The 14,462-nt window shown below is 51.2% G+C and overlaps 5 protein-coding genes across 5 annotated transcripts; all 5 read right to left on the reverse strand.

The window, feature by feature from the left end:
- Positions 1-895: 895 nt before the first annotated feature.
- Positions 896-2,044, reverse strand: PFICI_00055 (uncharacterized protein; the record flags this gene model as incomplete). Its single annotated transcript, XM_007828636.1, has 2 exons — positions 896-1,835; positions 1,899-2,044. The coding sequence occupies 2 exons, from the start codon at positions 2,042-2,044 to the stop codon at positions 896-898; spliced, it is 1,086 nt and encodes a 361-aa protein (XP_007826827.1).
- A 1,311-nt stretch (positions 2,045-3,355) lies between these two features.
- On the reverse strand, positions 3,356-4,036 carry PFICI_00056 (uncharacterized protein; the record flags this gene model as incomplete). Its single annotated transcript, XM_007828637.1, has 1 exon — positions 3,356-4,036. The coding sequence occupies one exon, from the start codon at positions 4,034-4,036 to the stop codon at positions 3,356-3,358; it is 681 nt and encodes a 226-aa protein (XP_007826828.1).
- Positions 4,037-6,271: 2,235 nt separating this feature from the next.
- On the reverse strand, positions 6,272-8,032 carry PFICI_00057 (uncharacterized protein; the record flags this gene model as incomplete). Its single annotated transcript, XM_007828638.1, has 4 exons — positions 6,272-6,777; positions 6,872-7,503; positions 7,590-7,621; positions 7,823-8,032. 4 exons carry the CDS (start codon positions 8,030-8,032, stop codon positions 6,272-6,274), a joined length of 1,380 nt encoding a protein of 459 aa, XP_007826829.1.
- A 1,160-nt stretch (positions 8,033-9,192) lies between these two features.
- PFICI_00058 (uncharacterized protein) lies at positions 9,193-10,961 on the reverse strand (the record flags this gene model as incomplete). The annotated part of the gene is made up of 2 exons (XM_007828639.1): positions 9,193-10,473; positions 10,539-10,961. 2 exons carry the CDS (start codon positions 10,959-10,961, stop codon positions 9,193-9,195), a joined length of 1,704 nt encoding a protein of 567 aa, XP_007826830.1.
- A 1,303-nt stretch (positions 10,962-12,264) lies between these two features.
- On the reverse strand, positions 12,265-13,562 carry PFICI_00059 (uncharacterized protein; the record flags this gene model as incomplete). The annotated part of the gene is made up of 5 exons (XM_007828640.1): positions 12,265-12,670; positions 12,735-12,875; positions 12,933-13,050; positions 13,105-13,474; positions 13,548-13,562. The coding sequence occupies 5 exons, from the start codon at positions 13,560-13,562 to the stop codon at positions 12,265-12,267; spliced, it is 1,050 nt and encodes a 349-aa protein (XP_007826831.1).
- Positions 13,563-14,462: the final 900 nt, after the last annotated feature.

Genomic DNA, 14,462 nt, shown 5'->3' on the forward strand with positions numbered 1-14,462 from the left:
CTAACCCCCCCCCTACCCCCCCCCCCCCGTACCCCCCCCCCTTGAGAAGAATGTCTATCAGTTTAGAGCACTGCACAGAGGGTGGGCAATCTGATCACGCCCAAAGTCACGAGAAAGGAGTGGTCTTGATTCATGGCTGTCTACAATGGATGTATGTATATAATTCCGCATACTTACGAGTGGTCCGATTTGTTTGCTCAAGCAAATGGTAGATCATGCCGTGAACCAGGTTCTGTCACCTAGCGATGCACATCACAACTTACGATTTCACGATGAAAAGATCACTGAGCACAACAAGGCATCAAGATGAATTTTCTAAATGCGCTGTATTGTGTCTATGGTCAATATCGCTCAAGTGACAGGGTGTGAACCAACGCCTGCCGTAAACCATGAATCCCCTTTCCCTCTAATTACCAGCAGTGCCAGTCTTGCAAGAAAAGAAACGCATTTATGTGCACTTGAGGGTGTCTTTCCAGATCAACCAGTGCAAAATGGACACTTCAGTCTTTTGTCGTGTCATGACTTCTTGCTCGCTGAATTGTGAATGTGCTGGACTTTTACGTCGAGCAACGGGGTTGCGTAGTCAGAGTCTGCTCTGTTCTCAAGAATATATGACTCGACTGCAATAATGAAATGAGCTCGTTGATGAGCAAAAGAAAAAGGCTGCAAAGAGACTGGCTCAAAGAGTCATGGCCCAAAACCAGTGGAATCACCCTAATGGTTCTGCAGCTTCGTACTCGTGTAGCCTTTGATAGGAAATATCGATTCTCGTTCAGCCACTGCCCCTAAGTACCGACATTGAACGAGAATCAATATGAATGAATTGCCACACCCGTCGGCGAAGGTTCTCATCCTCCAAGTCAGAGGATTCACTGACCAGATCTCCAGCCAACTTCTAGTTGGTGGGGAGTTTGGCCAGGTTGCCCGGGCCATCGGGCTTGAGCCAGGACTTCTCAATAAGATCGCCCTTGGCCTGGTACAGGAACTTGTATGCCGTCTTGATTGTACCGTCACTGACGCCCGCGGCAGTGGCAATATCACGCGACGGGCGAGGATCATCCAGCAAGGCACAGATCATGTAGATACAAGCTGCTGCCACCGAAAGTGGAGAACGACCAGCCAAGTCCTTGACCGTGGAGCTCTTGGATGCCAGCAGTCTCGAATACTTCTCCACCTGGTGAGGGTTGCGCAAGTTGAGCTGACTGCAGTAACGACCACAAAGCTCCTCGGCGCCAGTGGAATTGGTGTTTTCGTAAGTATCAAGGGAGTAGAGGTTGGCGTTGGCTGCGTCGTGTTCGCGCTGAGTCATCAAGAACTTTTCCAGCTGCTTGAATGTTCTGCCAATCTCCTTCTTGGACACGTTGGTCAAGCCGTGGATTTCCTTGAAGGTACGACCGAGGCGGGCCTGGCGACAGGCAATGAAGATGCAGCCCGCAATGATGGACTCTTGCGACTTGCCCTTGAAGAGCTTGGCATCATCCGTCATCTTGTAGATGTGCTTGGCGCTCTCTTGTACGGTCTTTGGAATGTGTACAGCATCGCAGAGAGAGCTGATGTCTCCGTAGGCAGCGAGTAGACCCTTGGTTGCCTTGTCGAGCTGTGATCGATTCTGAGCACGGTGCAGCTCTCGGGCACGACCGCCCTCGCCAAAGGCGATGCTGGTCTCGAGCTGAGAACCGTTGAGCAAAGGGTTCATGGCGTCACCAACACGCGAGGGGTCATCATTATTCTCGTCATTGGCAAAGGTACGCCACTCTGATCGGGTATCGATGATTCGGTCGCCCAGGACCAAGCCGCAAGTGGCGCAAACAACGTCGCCGCTGGAGAACTCCTCGCTGTCGCGATTCGAGTTAGCTAGGAATGTTGCGGCAGGCGCGCAGAAAAGTCACAAAACTTACGTCAAGTTCGGGGGGTCCTCTCTGCACTCGGAGCACATCAAGCGCGAGTTGAGGTTCTCGCGGTACTCGGTCTGTTTCTGGCCATCCTTCAATTGATCCTGCTGCTGCTTGTAGGCAGCAAACGGGTCCTGCATGGAGGTGGCCATTGTCGCAATTGCACTGTTGCAGTCGAGGTTGAAGTTGTGTCTAGCGTGGTCGCGACCAGGGGTTCTAGGAAGTAGGGAAAGGACAGAGAATCGAGCTGAAACACTCTGGATTGTCGCTCGATGCCTAGAAGATGATCGCGACGGTTGTAGGGGATGCGCTGGCGAGGGTTGAAGGACTGGAGAGCAGCGTGGTAGAAGGGAACAAAGGTTGGTTTCAAAGGTCGAGGCTGATGATCCTCAAATGAGCGAGCAGAAGCCTGAAGTTGAAGGTTTGATGAGTCAGCTGGTTGCTGGTTGGCAGCCACGCTCAAGTGTCAAGGCGGAGAATGATCTGGAAGGTGGGGCACGGGCACGGGCGTGGGCACTAATAAAATGGGTTGGGGAATCAAGGCTGGGTGCCAGGTGGCTTAGCAATACACCTTGGCGAGCTTGCTTACTTGACTGTAGGTACTTACTTGTGGCTGTTGAATATTCTGTGGGATCTGAACTCGCAGTGTTGAGAGTGCTGTATCTGGCGCTATATTGAAGAGATGCAGTTACCGAGTTGGAAGGGACGAGGATTTGTGGCGACAGTCGAAGGATTTATTGGCTTGAGCTGAAAGAAGCTGAAGGCCGCTGGCCGGATTTCTTTGGTGAGCTGGAACAACAATAGGCAGCCAAGCCACGGGGAACAATCAAAGCTTCTTCAAGGCTTGGACAATGCAAGGACACAAAAGCTTACAGTGCTTAAACGCTGCCACTCAAAGCGCCGAACAGTAAAGTGACCGAGAGCTGTACATTATTCATGCATCTATTTCCCCTCCAAGTCTTGAGTTCGTCAAGCGGCGCAAATTGCAACTGCGCACCTTGACTTGACTTGTACCTGAATAAGGTGTATGTATACTACATCCGAGGACCTGATATGCGACAAACCCGGACGCAAATATTCTAATGTAGGCCACCTATCACGTTGGCAATGATTCATGCGAGAGAAAGGCTGTAATATGGGTATCCTCATTCAAAACTAACATTAAAACAAGGTGACCAGGCGCTGTTAGTGTGCGCCTTTCATCTGGAATTCCAATACATTGCCGCTGCAAGTCATTGCTCCCACTGCATCGCTTCAAAGTCCACGCTTGCCGGGACATGATAATGTATCCATGTAAACGCCATGCCCACTCCACCACTAAGTGCCCACTATACTCCAGGGCCCATGCTCCAGACAGGAATAGAAACAATCAAATATTTGTGCTTTTTGCGCTCGTGAACCATGAACCGAACCATAGACCGAAATGCCTAAGAACAAAGGTCCTCTTCTTCTCAAATCCACATTTAGAGTGCATGTGACGGCGGCGCTGACGATGGTAGAGATGGTAGAGGCAACAGCTGTCTCGGTCCCTTGAGTTCTCGTGATGGCGATGGTGATCTCGTTTGTGCGGGCACTGGCAAGTCCTCCAGCTCCTGTGCAAAGGCCGGGTGCGATTCTCTCCCAGCCGAGAGCTCTCTCAGTCTCGAATGCCGCCGCTCCGCCTGGGTGTGCGCCTCCCATTCTTTCCAGTCGCCGGTAGAGGTGGGAAGCTCTGGTATCTCGTCGTCGTGTTGGTGCTCATCCCCGTCGTCGTCGACAACGCGCGAGCTGCGGGCCGTGTCGAGAATGTGGGTATCTCGCGACGCAACACTGTGCAGCGTCGACCGGCTGGCGAGGGACTTGCGAATCATGAGGCTCCGCTCCGTCTCTTCGGCCGCTCGCCTCTCGGCTGCCGTCATGCCCTTTCTCCTCCGCATGACCTCGTGGCGCCCGCTGATGGCGGGCAAGCCTTGACTCTCCTTGATAACCCGCCGCCGCCTCATAATGTATAATGCTGTAAAGGCTATTGTTGACATGACGACCAGCAAGGCAATGATGATGGCGACAATTGTCCATGGCGACAGGGCTAGATCCTCGCCCCGTTTCTGTACGCCATGGTCCTCGCTGGATAGCAAGTTCCCATTGGAATGTGGTTGGGGCGCCATTGTCGAGGCGGTGGTGGTTGAGACAAACGTGAATGGTAGTTATATATCAAGTATATATAGCAGTTCACGTCGTGACATGGATCACCATATCATGAAAATGGAAATAAAACCAAGGCTGAGAATAAATGATTTCCGGCAGGGTGGGTGACATACGGACCTCGAACGAGGGAGCGGGAGATGTAGGCAGCTTATGAATAATACTCACGACGCCTGTCAGCGAGCCCGGGCCCACTCTTTAACCTACCATACAACACGGGCGGTTTGTACCGTATAGTGGTCGCACGACATTATTGGCCCTGGGGTACATGGGCTGACTGAGAAGCGATTGACGACTAGCAGTAACTTATCGCATTGCATGCATAATAATAAGCTGGGCATACGAGACAGCCCATTGACGAAACCAACGAGCGTGTGGCCCCCGCCAAACCGCCAATCCCCGGCCGGGTACAGCATCCCAAATGTGGCTCCCTCCCCTCCCCCCAGCAAGCCCAATCTGGATCAATCCCTCGGGAGACGCGAATCCTAAGCGGAAAGAGACGCACATGAGAACATGTATTTGCTCATGTGTGTCTCGGTGCGGCAGCCGGGGCGCCCATGTCTTTTGGAGGGGCAATGGATCAGTCGGGGAGTCAAAGTTTGGAACGTTTGTCAAAGGTAAGCACTGAAGAAAGCTGGGAAAAACTCAAGTCATGGAAAAAGAAAATAATAGGACCCAGAACCCTTTGTTGGAGAGAGGGGCGATTCCCAAGTGTAACAGGCCGCACACAAAATGGCTCCACAAGGCATCATTTGCTCGTGTTTTTTACGGGGCATGTGGTTGCTATAATTGGTTCGGGAATGGAGAGCATGAAGATCACTGGTGCGCACTACGGAAACCGTACTCTAGCACCTCTTCTTCTCTGCCTGCTTGCTATGCCCTGCTTATGAAAAGGGCGAACCTTGTCATAGACTCAAAGTCAAAAAAGAAGCGTATGACAAGTCTGACGGACAAGCGGCATGAAGCCGATTCTTGTGCTTCTTACAACGAAAATGCTCGGTCAGACCCCAAGAGATTGCAACCAAGTGTGCAACAACCAACCAACCCACCTGCAGACCACTGGGGGGCTTGCAACGGGAGGGCTAAAGAAAAGGTAAACGCGCTTGCGGGCACTGATTGGGGGCGATGCTCTCTATTTCATGTGGGACAGGGCGCATTACGTACACCCTGCCAATGAAGGGATCTCGCGGCGTGCCAGTTACCAGTGACAAGAGACCAACAAGGGACAAACAGCCCCTCCAACAGAATCTGCAATGCTACACCTAGACACAAATAATTGATCGCCAAGCAGCACGTTGCTGTCAAGAATAGAGGCGCATGACCCTCCCGCATGTTATGTGCCTAGAGCAGGCCGGTACTTAGGTTGCGGGAAGGGAAGGAATCCTTAGCCGGCAAAAAAGGTCTAGTAGGTGGAGAGGGAGGATGCCTCTTGCGTGAGGCTGTGTGTGAGCCTACGACAATCAGACCAACATCATATCTGCGTTATCCTTTGGGGCTTTGCTTCTTTGTGCAGAATGTTAGTCAGGAAGAAGGATATACCAAAGGCTAATTGGAAATATCTTGCCGTCGTTGCATACAGCTATCGTTGATGCAAGTCATGCCCACTGCGCTTTGATTGGTTCAGGTCAAGCTTTGGCTTCAGGTACACACAGCCTACAGGGCTCTTACATTCTCAGGCAAACGACGACGCCTCACCGCAACCAAAAGAAAAAAAGTATTCAAGCGCAATCAACTTTCATCGTTTACACTTTTTTCTGTATTAAATCACGTATGCAAGAAACAAAGAATTCGACAGCGGCGCAGGGCAAAACTCCCACGATGGCTTCCGTTTTGGTAGGGGTGGGCTACAGAATGCAGATCGCCAAGGCTTTTTTTAGTCTTTCCCCCCTGCCGTTTGTCTCTGCCTATGCGCTCGGCCCTGCATTTTGCACCTGCGACAACCATTCCTATCATGTGTGATGTGCATCGAGAGGATCCATGACCTCGCAAAACTCGACGTCATCTTCAATGCAAATCACTTGCAGCAGGATCATATCATCGCCACGAGCAGAAGGATTCACTGATGATTGGTATTACAAGATGCAAAATATCCACGGTCATTTATTGCGTCAAACATTTAATGGCTGAACATCATCTGCTCGGTCGGCCGTCGACGCACAGACGAGGTCAAGGTCTAGATGTCTAGATATGTCTATCAATCACCGGATGGCGCCTTTGTCCTTCAATCCGGCAATCTTGTCCTGCTCGAAACCTAAAACATTGCGCAGAACCTCGTCTGTATGTTGACCCAACGTTGGAGGAGGACTCCGGATTCTTGGCTCACTCTCGCTATACTTGACCGGCGTGTTGACCATTTTTATGGTACCGCACTGGTCGTGTTCCATCTCGACCACCATGTTTCTAGCAATGGTGTGTTCGTGCTGGAGCGTCCCTTGTACGTCATTCACGGCCGCATACGGCATACCTGAGCCTTCAAACACATCGAGCCATTCCTGCGTCGTGCGCTGGGCAGTGATCGCCTCAATCTGTCCCTCGAGTTCGACCCGGTTGGCCACCCTCTGGGCATTGACGGCGTACTTGGGGTCCGTCTTCCACTCTGGGCGTCCCACGCCGTCGCACAGAATGCCAAAGAGGCGGTCATTGCCACCCCCAAGTAAGATATCCCCATCTTTTGTCTTGAACGACTTGTAGGGTACAATCGAGGCTTGTGTCTCAGTCAGTGTCTTACTCGAGAGCCTTCGGAGTACGCGCAAGCCCAAAAAAGAAAGCTTGCGAATGGGGGGATGCTGTCTACTCACGATGTGCCGTCCCCCACCTTCCAGAGTCCTTCTTCCCGCTGATTAGACAGCTGCTCGCAATGTTGGCCAACGTCGCGGTTTGGCAATCGCTGAGCGCCACATCAATGTGCTGCCCTCTTCCCGTCTTTGCTCTCGCGAGCAGGGCGGCCATGATGGAATTGGACGTATACAGTCCCGTGGTCAGATCCGTGACAGCCACACCCACCTTGACGGGTGGCCCATCTCGACTTCCAGTAATGTGCATCAGGCCAAACTCGGCCTCGACCATGACGTCGTAGCCTGCCCGGCTAGAGTACGGCCCAGTCTGGCCATATCCCGTAATACTCGCGTAAATGAGACCTGGATTGATTTTGCGCAGCGCAGCATAGTCCATATTGTACTTGGCCAGACTGCCGGGTAGATAATTCTCAACGAGAACGTCGCATTTTGCGGCGAGCTTGTGCAAAATTTCGACGCCCTCGGGGTGTTGAAACGAGAGCCCCAGAGACTTCTTGTTGCGGTTCACAGCGAGGAAGTATGCCGACTCGCCTGGTCCCTGTAGCTGTGAGTCTGAAGTGTAAGGCGCATACGGTGGCCCCCATGCACGTGTGTCGTCCCCGCGCGTCGGATGCTCAATTTTGATAACCTCTGCACTTTTTTTTGTTTGGACGTGTGAGCAAAAAATAAATGATGAACTTTGCTCGGCGGAAGTACCTGACAGCTGTGATGCGCAACTTACCCAAGGTCTCCCAGGATCTGCGTGCAGTATGGCTAAAGATGGTCCACGTCAGCGATGAAGGTTATATGCTGATGTCGTTGCTTTTTACTGCTCTAGCTCATGCGCTTTTCAGGGCATAGAGACTGAGCCGTCTCTTGAGCAATTTGAAACTGCACTCTTCAATATAACAAGAAGAAATAGCAATTCAGATAAGAGCACGCAGGCAGTTGTCCGGAGATAAGAAAACAACTCACCCCAGCCAAAACCCGTGTCATATCCAAGACGCGATAGCCCGCCAAAGGCAGATTCGAGATCCCATCATCGACGGCCATGGAGTAGCAGCGACGGGCGTTGGTCGCAATGGCAGCGGCAGCGGTAGCAAACTTTCCATGTCTCTTGGGCTGTCGGATTGCAGCAGAAACAGCTGATGAGACAGCACGGCGGCATAAGGTGTGAGAATACATTTTCTCTTTTATTTTCCCCCCTTCTCCCCACGCTTTTTCAAGGAAACAAGAGCACACCACACCCCTTTGTTTGCTTTTCTCTCCTTGTCCCTTTAGTGTCACACACACTGCTTTTGCTTTGGTTTACAAAGTCGACTTTTGACCGTGTGACCCCGGTCTAATTCCAGCGCCAAAATGAAACCACGCTCGCGGAATCTTGCGCTGACGTCGTAGCTTGGGCGTGGGTGGGTTCAGCCACCGGATGTCCGAATCGGCTACCGTAGCGGGATGGGGACTGGCTGGTTTCTTTTCTGATCCTTCTTTCCCGACGGATAACAGGAGGACTGACGTTTCAATGATAGACAAACTTGTTTGAACTGTGATCAAGGCCAAAACTCTATATTTGGCCAAAAGTTGAAAGAAAACGAGGGCCGCCCCTGCATATGGTGTGTTGCAAGAAGGAGAGAGAGAGACAAGACTTGCGTAAACTTTCCCAGGTGGTGAGTGAGATGCGGGCGCCTGTCCCTGGCAGAAATGGGGTAAAGGGAACGAAATCGGGGGTTCCCTGGTGGGGTTCATGAGGGACGAAAAACATATCCACACTTTGGCTTCGGCGCCTTTGCCGAGGCTGGGGAAATAAATCGCGGGGATAAATAAACCATCGTGAGTTTTACCGTCATAATAATAGAGTTATCCTACAAGGTTATCTTGGGAGTGATGATGACTGAAGCTCTTGTAGTCAATTATTTTTGCTTCTCGGAAATTTGATCTTGTTTTCCAAATGTGGTTCATGACCAATAGACGTGCAGATTGCTGATGCGCAGTAGATCGTATTGTGCAATGGTTAATTTCACATTCATACTCCTTGTGTTTACTTCATGTATCACCGCATATGCTCATGCAAGTGGAGAAAACGTCGTGTTAATAAGCAAACATGTGCTTTTTGGTATCAATTATGCCAAGTCTATATTCTATAATCTATGTACAAGAATAGGAAGAAAAAAAAAACACATTTTAACCCGTCGAGTGACAGATGACTGCCTTGCTAGGATTTGGTATTAGATACCCCTTTTCAAGGTGCATCTGTCGTCACGTAGGGGCTTTTTGTAATCATTGCGCTAGCTCTCGCAGTTCATCGAGGAGTCGCTAGGTGTCTGCCTGCATTTCTGTGGCTGTCTTTTTCAAACAAAGACGCTGTCAAGCAGGTAGGCAATGTTGGCCTTGCGGTAGTTGTCCTCGGAGACGTAGGACAGGCCGGTAACATTGACGTCAAAGACGAGGTTGTTGGGCGCGTCGAGCGTGTACCGCGGCCAGGCGACGCTCTGCAGGTCCTGGCTAGCGTCGAGGTTGGGGTCGCAGTCGTTCATAAACGACACCCACATCTTGCTCATGAGGTCGGCCAGGGTCTTGAAGGTCTCGGGCTTGCCCGCGAATGGGTTGGTCGAGTAGCCCAGGCCGTCGGTGTTGTCAAACACAAAGGCCACCTCCTGGAAGTGAGTGGCGCCGTAGATGGCGGCGATGCCGTTGACGTACACGTTCCACAGGTACGAGTAGACGGACAGGCCGGCGCCGGCGTAGGACTCGGCCAGGTGGCGTCTTCCGGCGTGCTGCTGGTAGTCACCAGCAAAAGCAGCGACTCGCTTGTACTGCAGACCGTAGGGGTAGGCAGCGGGCCTGTCGGGGTAAGAGGCCGGGATACCGACAGAGGGGTCATCGGGGTACAGATCCGTGACGCTGGAAACCTGGTCGGCGCTGAGGCCCAGGCTGGAAAGGTAGGACTGGAACTGCTCAGTCGTGTTGATGCCAGTCTTGGCGTAGGCAGTGCCCTCATCAAAGTTGTTACCCAGGAGAAGAGGAACACGTGCAAACTTGCCCTCGTTCAGGAGAACGGCACCCTGGGCACTCATAAAGTCGCCGTCCACGACAGCACTGAGTGTCGGGGCAGTGACGCCGAGAGAAACAGAGCCATTGAAGAAGCTGTTCAGAACCTGCCAGTCCAGCTTGCGCAGACACTTCAGGGCATCCGTGGAGCTGGAGCATCCGGTCTTGGAGACGAGGGCGTCAAAGTAAGACTGCCAAGTGGTAGCGTTGGCAAACTTTGCGACGGGGCTACCACTCTCGAGGATGGCGCGGCTGAAGAGAGAGCCGTGGTTACCGTCGTGTGCAACGAGCTGCATGCCGAGCGAGCGAGCACCGGCAGACTCGCCCCAGATCGTGACGTCCTTGGCGGAACCACCAAACTCCTGAATGTTGTCCTGCACCCACTGCAGAGCCATGCGCTGGTCACGGAAAGCAACATTGCCAGCTCCGGCATTTTGCATCTCCTCACTGAAGAGGAAGCCCCAGTAAGAGACACGGTAGTTGATGGACGCAGCAATGATGGGCTTGCCCTCCTTGACCGACTGCTCCACGATCCAGGTCAGGTTGTATCTCGTGTCACGCGAGCTACCCATCACGTAGCTCTGGTAACAGTGTGTTAGCAATCTAAACCTGCGGCCATATTTTGTATTGGGTTGGAATGACTTACACCACCGTGGACCCAGACACCAACGGGAAGGTCATCGCCAGGCTGTGTTCCGGCCGGACGAACGACATTAATGGTCAGACAGTCCTCAGAAGTGACGTTGGTTCCCAAGTTCGTTGTGTCGGAGCCATATCCAATACAAGCGTAGCCGTACTGAGTGGCATACTTGGGCTCTGAGAATGAAGTCTTCAATGGCTGAGGTGCGGCGAATCGAAGCGAGCCCGTGGGAGGTTGGGCATAGGGCATGCCCAAGAAGTATTCTTGGTCGTGGACAGAGTCCGTGACACCAATGTATGTTCCATTCCTCAGGTGTGCTGTAGGCAAAGAGCAACCGGTCTTTGTCGACTGCGAGACGTGACCGCTGCTGCTAGCCAGGGACACACCAGCTAATGCGGCCAAGAGGAAGTTTGACTTGAACCCAGGCATCTTCAATAAAGTTAAAATCTCAAACTAATGTAAGAGATAGATGAGAGATGGTTGATGCTACCTGTGAAAGCGCAGTTGTCAACGGAATGAGAGGCTGCCGATCACTACCTTATACTTTGACCATCAACGGTCAGCCAGAGAGGTATATAATTCTGTCCTCCCCATCTTTTCTCGCAAGATCCTCCTCAGTTCCACCATAACATTCGTTATGGAGTCCCTTCAACAGATTTGCCACGGAGCCAATTACGGCCTGGTACAAAGAGGTTTAGTCAACTCCCCTAATTTTAAACCTGCCCGGAGATGGGGCTAGTTAATGCGATGGTGCACAACTAGACACACCCACATCTGCAAGCCGAGATCCTAGTCGCATTGGCAGCGGGCTATTCTTTAGTCAGGTCGGTATGCTTCTTTCCCTTCCCTCGGCAGCACAGAACAACCTTCAATAAACCTGCCGATCTGCTCGCTGATCGTTCCCCCGATCGCTCACCCAAGAGCCAAGAGGACAAAAAACCACGCGTAGCCACGTGGGCGCCCAGCTTGGCAAACCTGGTTGACGGAATTTGGTCTCTGGGACAAGGTTGAAGATGCCAATGCAGGTACGGCATGTGGTAACATTGCAGCATAAAAGATCTAGACATGCAAAATCAATAGCTTCATCTTTCCCCTGTTATTGATCGTGGATGTTTGCCGTACAGCCTCGTAGCCGATATTGCATCGGTCCGTCGAAAGCCTTAGTCATTAATAGTCACGACTGCCCAGGTTCAACGGTGTGGCTTCGGGGAGTTTACGAGCTCCGATACTGACAGCTGATTCGGCGGCTTCACCGATGCTATTGGGCGCCACGTAACCTGACGTGATATCATGCTATTTGTTCCCGCAGCCAAGTATATTGTGGGATTCAGGGTTCATAGTAAAATAAGAGGACGGGGCAATATACCTGACAAGTTCCAGGGGGTTTTCTCGTCTATCTTTCTTTTACCCCCTGTAGTTGCAAGCCACCCCCACTGCTACTTTACATAGTATGGTGACAGGCCTGTCATATTGTCCTTAATCACTAGGTCATGAATCGTCGGAAATCGGAAGTGTCTTGAGGGATTTTTTCTTTTTCTTTTTCTCTTTTCAGCTATTCCATCAGCTTACTCGTACTCGCTCGTATTCTAGTTGCCCACATTTGTCGGATATCTGGAAATCCGGAATTCTAGGGATCGTGATATTTTAAAGATACAGTCGATAAAATGAAAAAAAAAATGTACTTTGTTTAAACGCAAGAAAAATCAAATTGGTATCATATTTTGTACTATAACTAATGCGCAGTGTAAAAACCAGCCTCGGGAACTTCGGCATTACGTCCGCTTGATTTTGTGTAGGCTGATTCCATGGATGCCAGCTCAAATGAATCTTCGTCGGTTACCTTGCTCACGCGATGACTCGTGATGTTGATTTCTGCCGTCTTGACTATACCTGCCGGCTTGGGAGGTCTCTCGCCGTGGCTTGACGGCAGATCCTGTAGAGCTTCTTGTGATTCCTGCCATCCGTTTGTTGACATGATGAGTACCGAGTTTCGGCCGTAGCCATCGTGTCGATATTTTGTGCTTCGCTTCGACTTGTCTGCATTCGTGACATCGGTGCCATTGTGATATCGATTTCCGGTGGATCGTTGTTGCATATAGCTGCGGTGACTGGATTTGAGTTCGCGATAGAGCATTCGCCTGCCATTTTGTTAGTAAACTCGATGATTGCGCTTCGCAAGAGACACTTGAGGTTGCAACTTACAACACTGGAATACAGGCTGCCATAATAGTGACGGCAGGTTCGGTAAGGGTCCAGATTGTGAGGTCGACACGATCGTAGGTAATATCTGTACTGGTCATGCTGACCACCATGACTGCCTTGACAATTCCGCAAATACCGGCGCTGCAAGTGATTATTAGTCTCGAGTCAGGCACCAATTGAGTGTCATTTGCTTCTTACATGGCACCCAAGCTCATTGCTACAGCCACTCCAATCTTCTCTCGAAGAAGCATTGACATGGACATGAGAATCCTCCATGGGAGGAACGCCAACACAAAATCCAAGATGGACGAGTAGTCTACAGTAGTGGTCAGATTCTGATACAACATTCAAAGACACTCGTGCAACTCACAAGCAGCAAAAAGCTGGTATTTCAACAGGGCCTGCTTATCCCAGCATTTGCCCTCGACACTGCTGTCCCAAACCTTTTGTACGGGAGTACATTTCGCGAATCCAAAAATCCAAACAAGGTTCATTGATACGTTGATGGTAATAATAACAAAGAGAAGAAACCAACGCATCCACTTGTTGATAATGATTCGGTACAGAGTAAGCGCGAATGAGGTTTTGCTGACGCATGTCGATATGATGCCAAAGGCTGCGACCAATATTGTGTTGAGGTTGATCTTTTTGAGGTCTTCATGGTCGATGGTGGACTGATGCTTGCCGAAACCCAAAGTGACAATATAGCTCAGAATCGAGACGGCAACTGTCAATGAAAACTGCCATGCACAAAACCCAAGGTTAGAAAAAATGAGACTGTCCATCGTCCTGAGAGGTCGTGTCACAACATACCCAGCTCATGATCATTGTGTGGTCGTCCCACCACAGACCTTTTCCTCGCCATAATTTGCAGTAAATCCTCAACGACAAGAACACCGCACTGGCTCCCACCAACGACCAACATGAGGCCAAAAGCCGGCCACTTCTGTCGTCGCTGTCCATGTCTTGTTTTCCCGAAGATTCTCAAAGAGAGATCTGCATTGTTCGAGTGACCCAAGAACTCGGTAGGGCGGATCTCCTCGAGATCTGATCAAGGGTGTCTTGGTCACTTAAGGCTGAAGCTTGTTGGGTATGACCACGAGGGCACGCACGCGCAGAGGCAACTTGCCGTATAATATGGACCTCGAAGTGGGAATACCTCGTTCCCGATGCAGTTGCGATCAGCGTTCACCTCGCATCTTATTCATCATCGATCCCGTCGCCGTGGAACTTTGGAACAAGTCGCAACCATGATCTGATTTCGGCTTGGACTAGGGATCGACGAGGGGGGGCTTGGTCAGGTCTGCCACCCCCTCGAGTCATTGCCAACTTGAAACGCCCGCGACGTTGCCAACTACGCAGTAGATTGAGCGACCCGAGATCCCACATATTGACATGGGCGTCCGGGGATTCTAGTGTCCGTACATAGTTTAAGCCGTTGACACTATTCCTTAAGAGCGGGAGGCGACCGAAATTTTCCCAAATAGCAGTGTTTAGGGTGAAATATTCAGGAAAATTGGCTGAGAGCCCACTTGGGGAGCAACCCGTCGGCTCTGACTAAATGATAGGGGCCGGAAATCCATCCGAACTCCCCCAACTCTCTCCCCTCATTCGGCGGTGGCCGGTTTTGAAAAGTCAACCTACCGAACCTTAAAATCAGTGTCCCAACTTTTCGCTACACAAACTAGGAATGGTATAGTAAAGTAACAGGTCTAACGAACGCCCAAC

Source organism: Pestalotiopsis fici (genome assembly GCF_000516985.1).
Source record: "Pestalotiopsis fici W106-1 unplaced genomic scaffold PFICI_Scf_1, whole genome shotgun sequence".
NCBI classification, from domain to species: Eukaryota; Fungi; Ascomycota; class Sordariomycetes; order Amphisphaeriales; family Sporocadaceae; genus Pestalotiopsis; species Pestalotiopsis fici.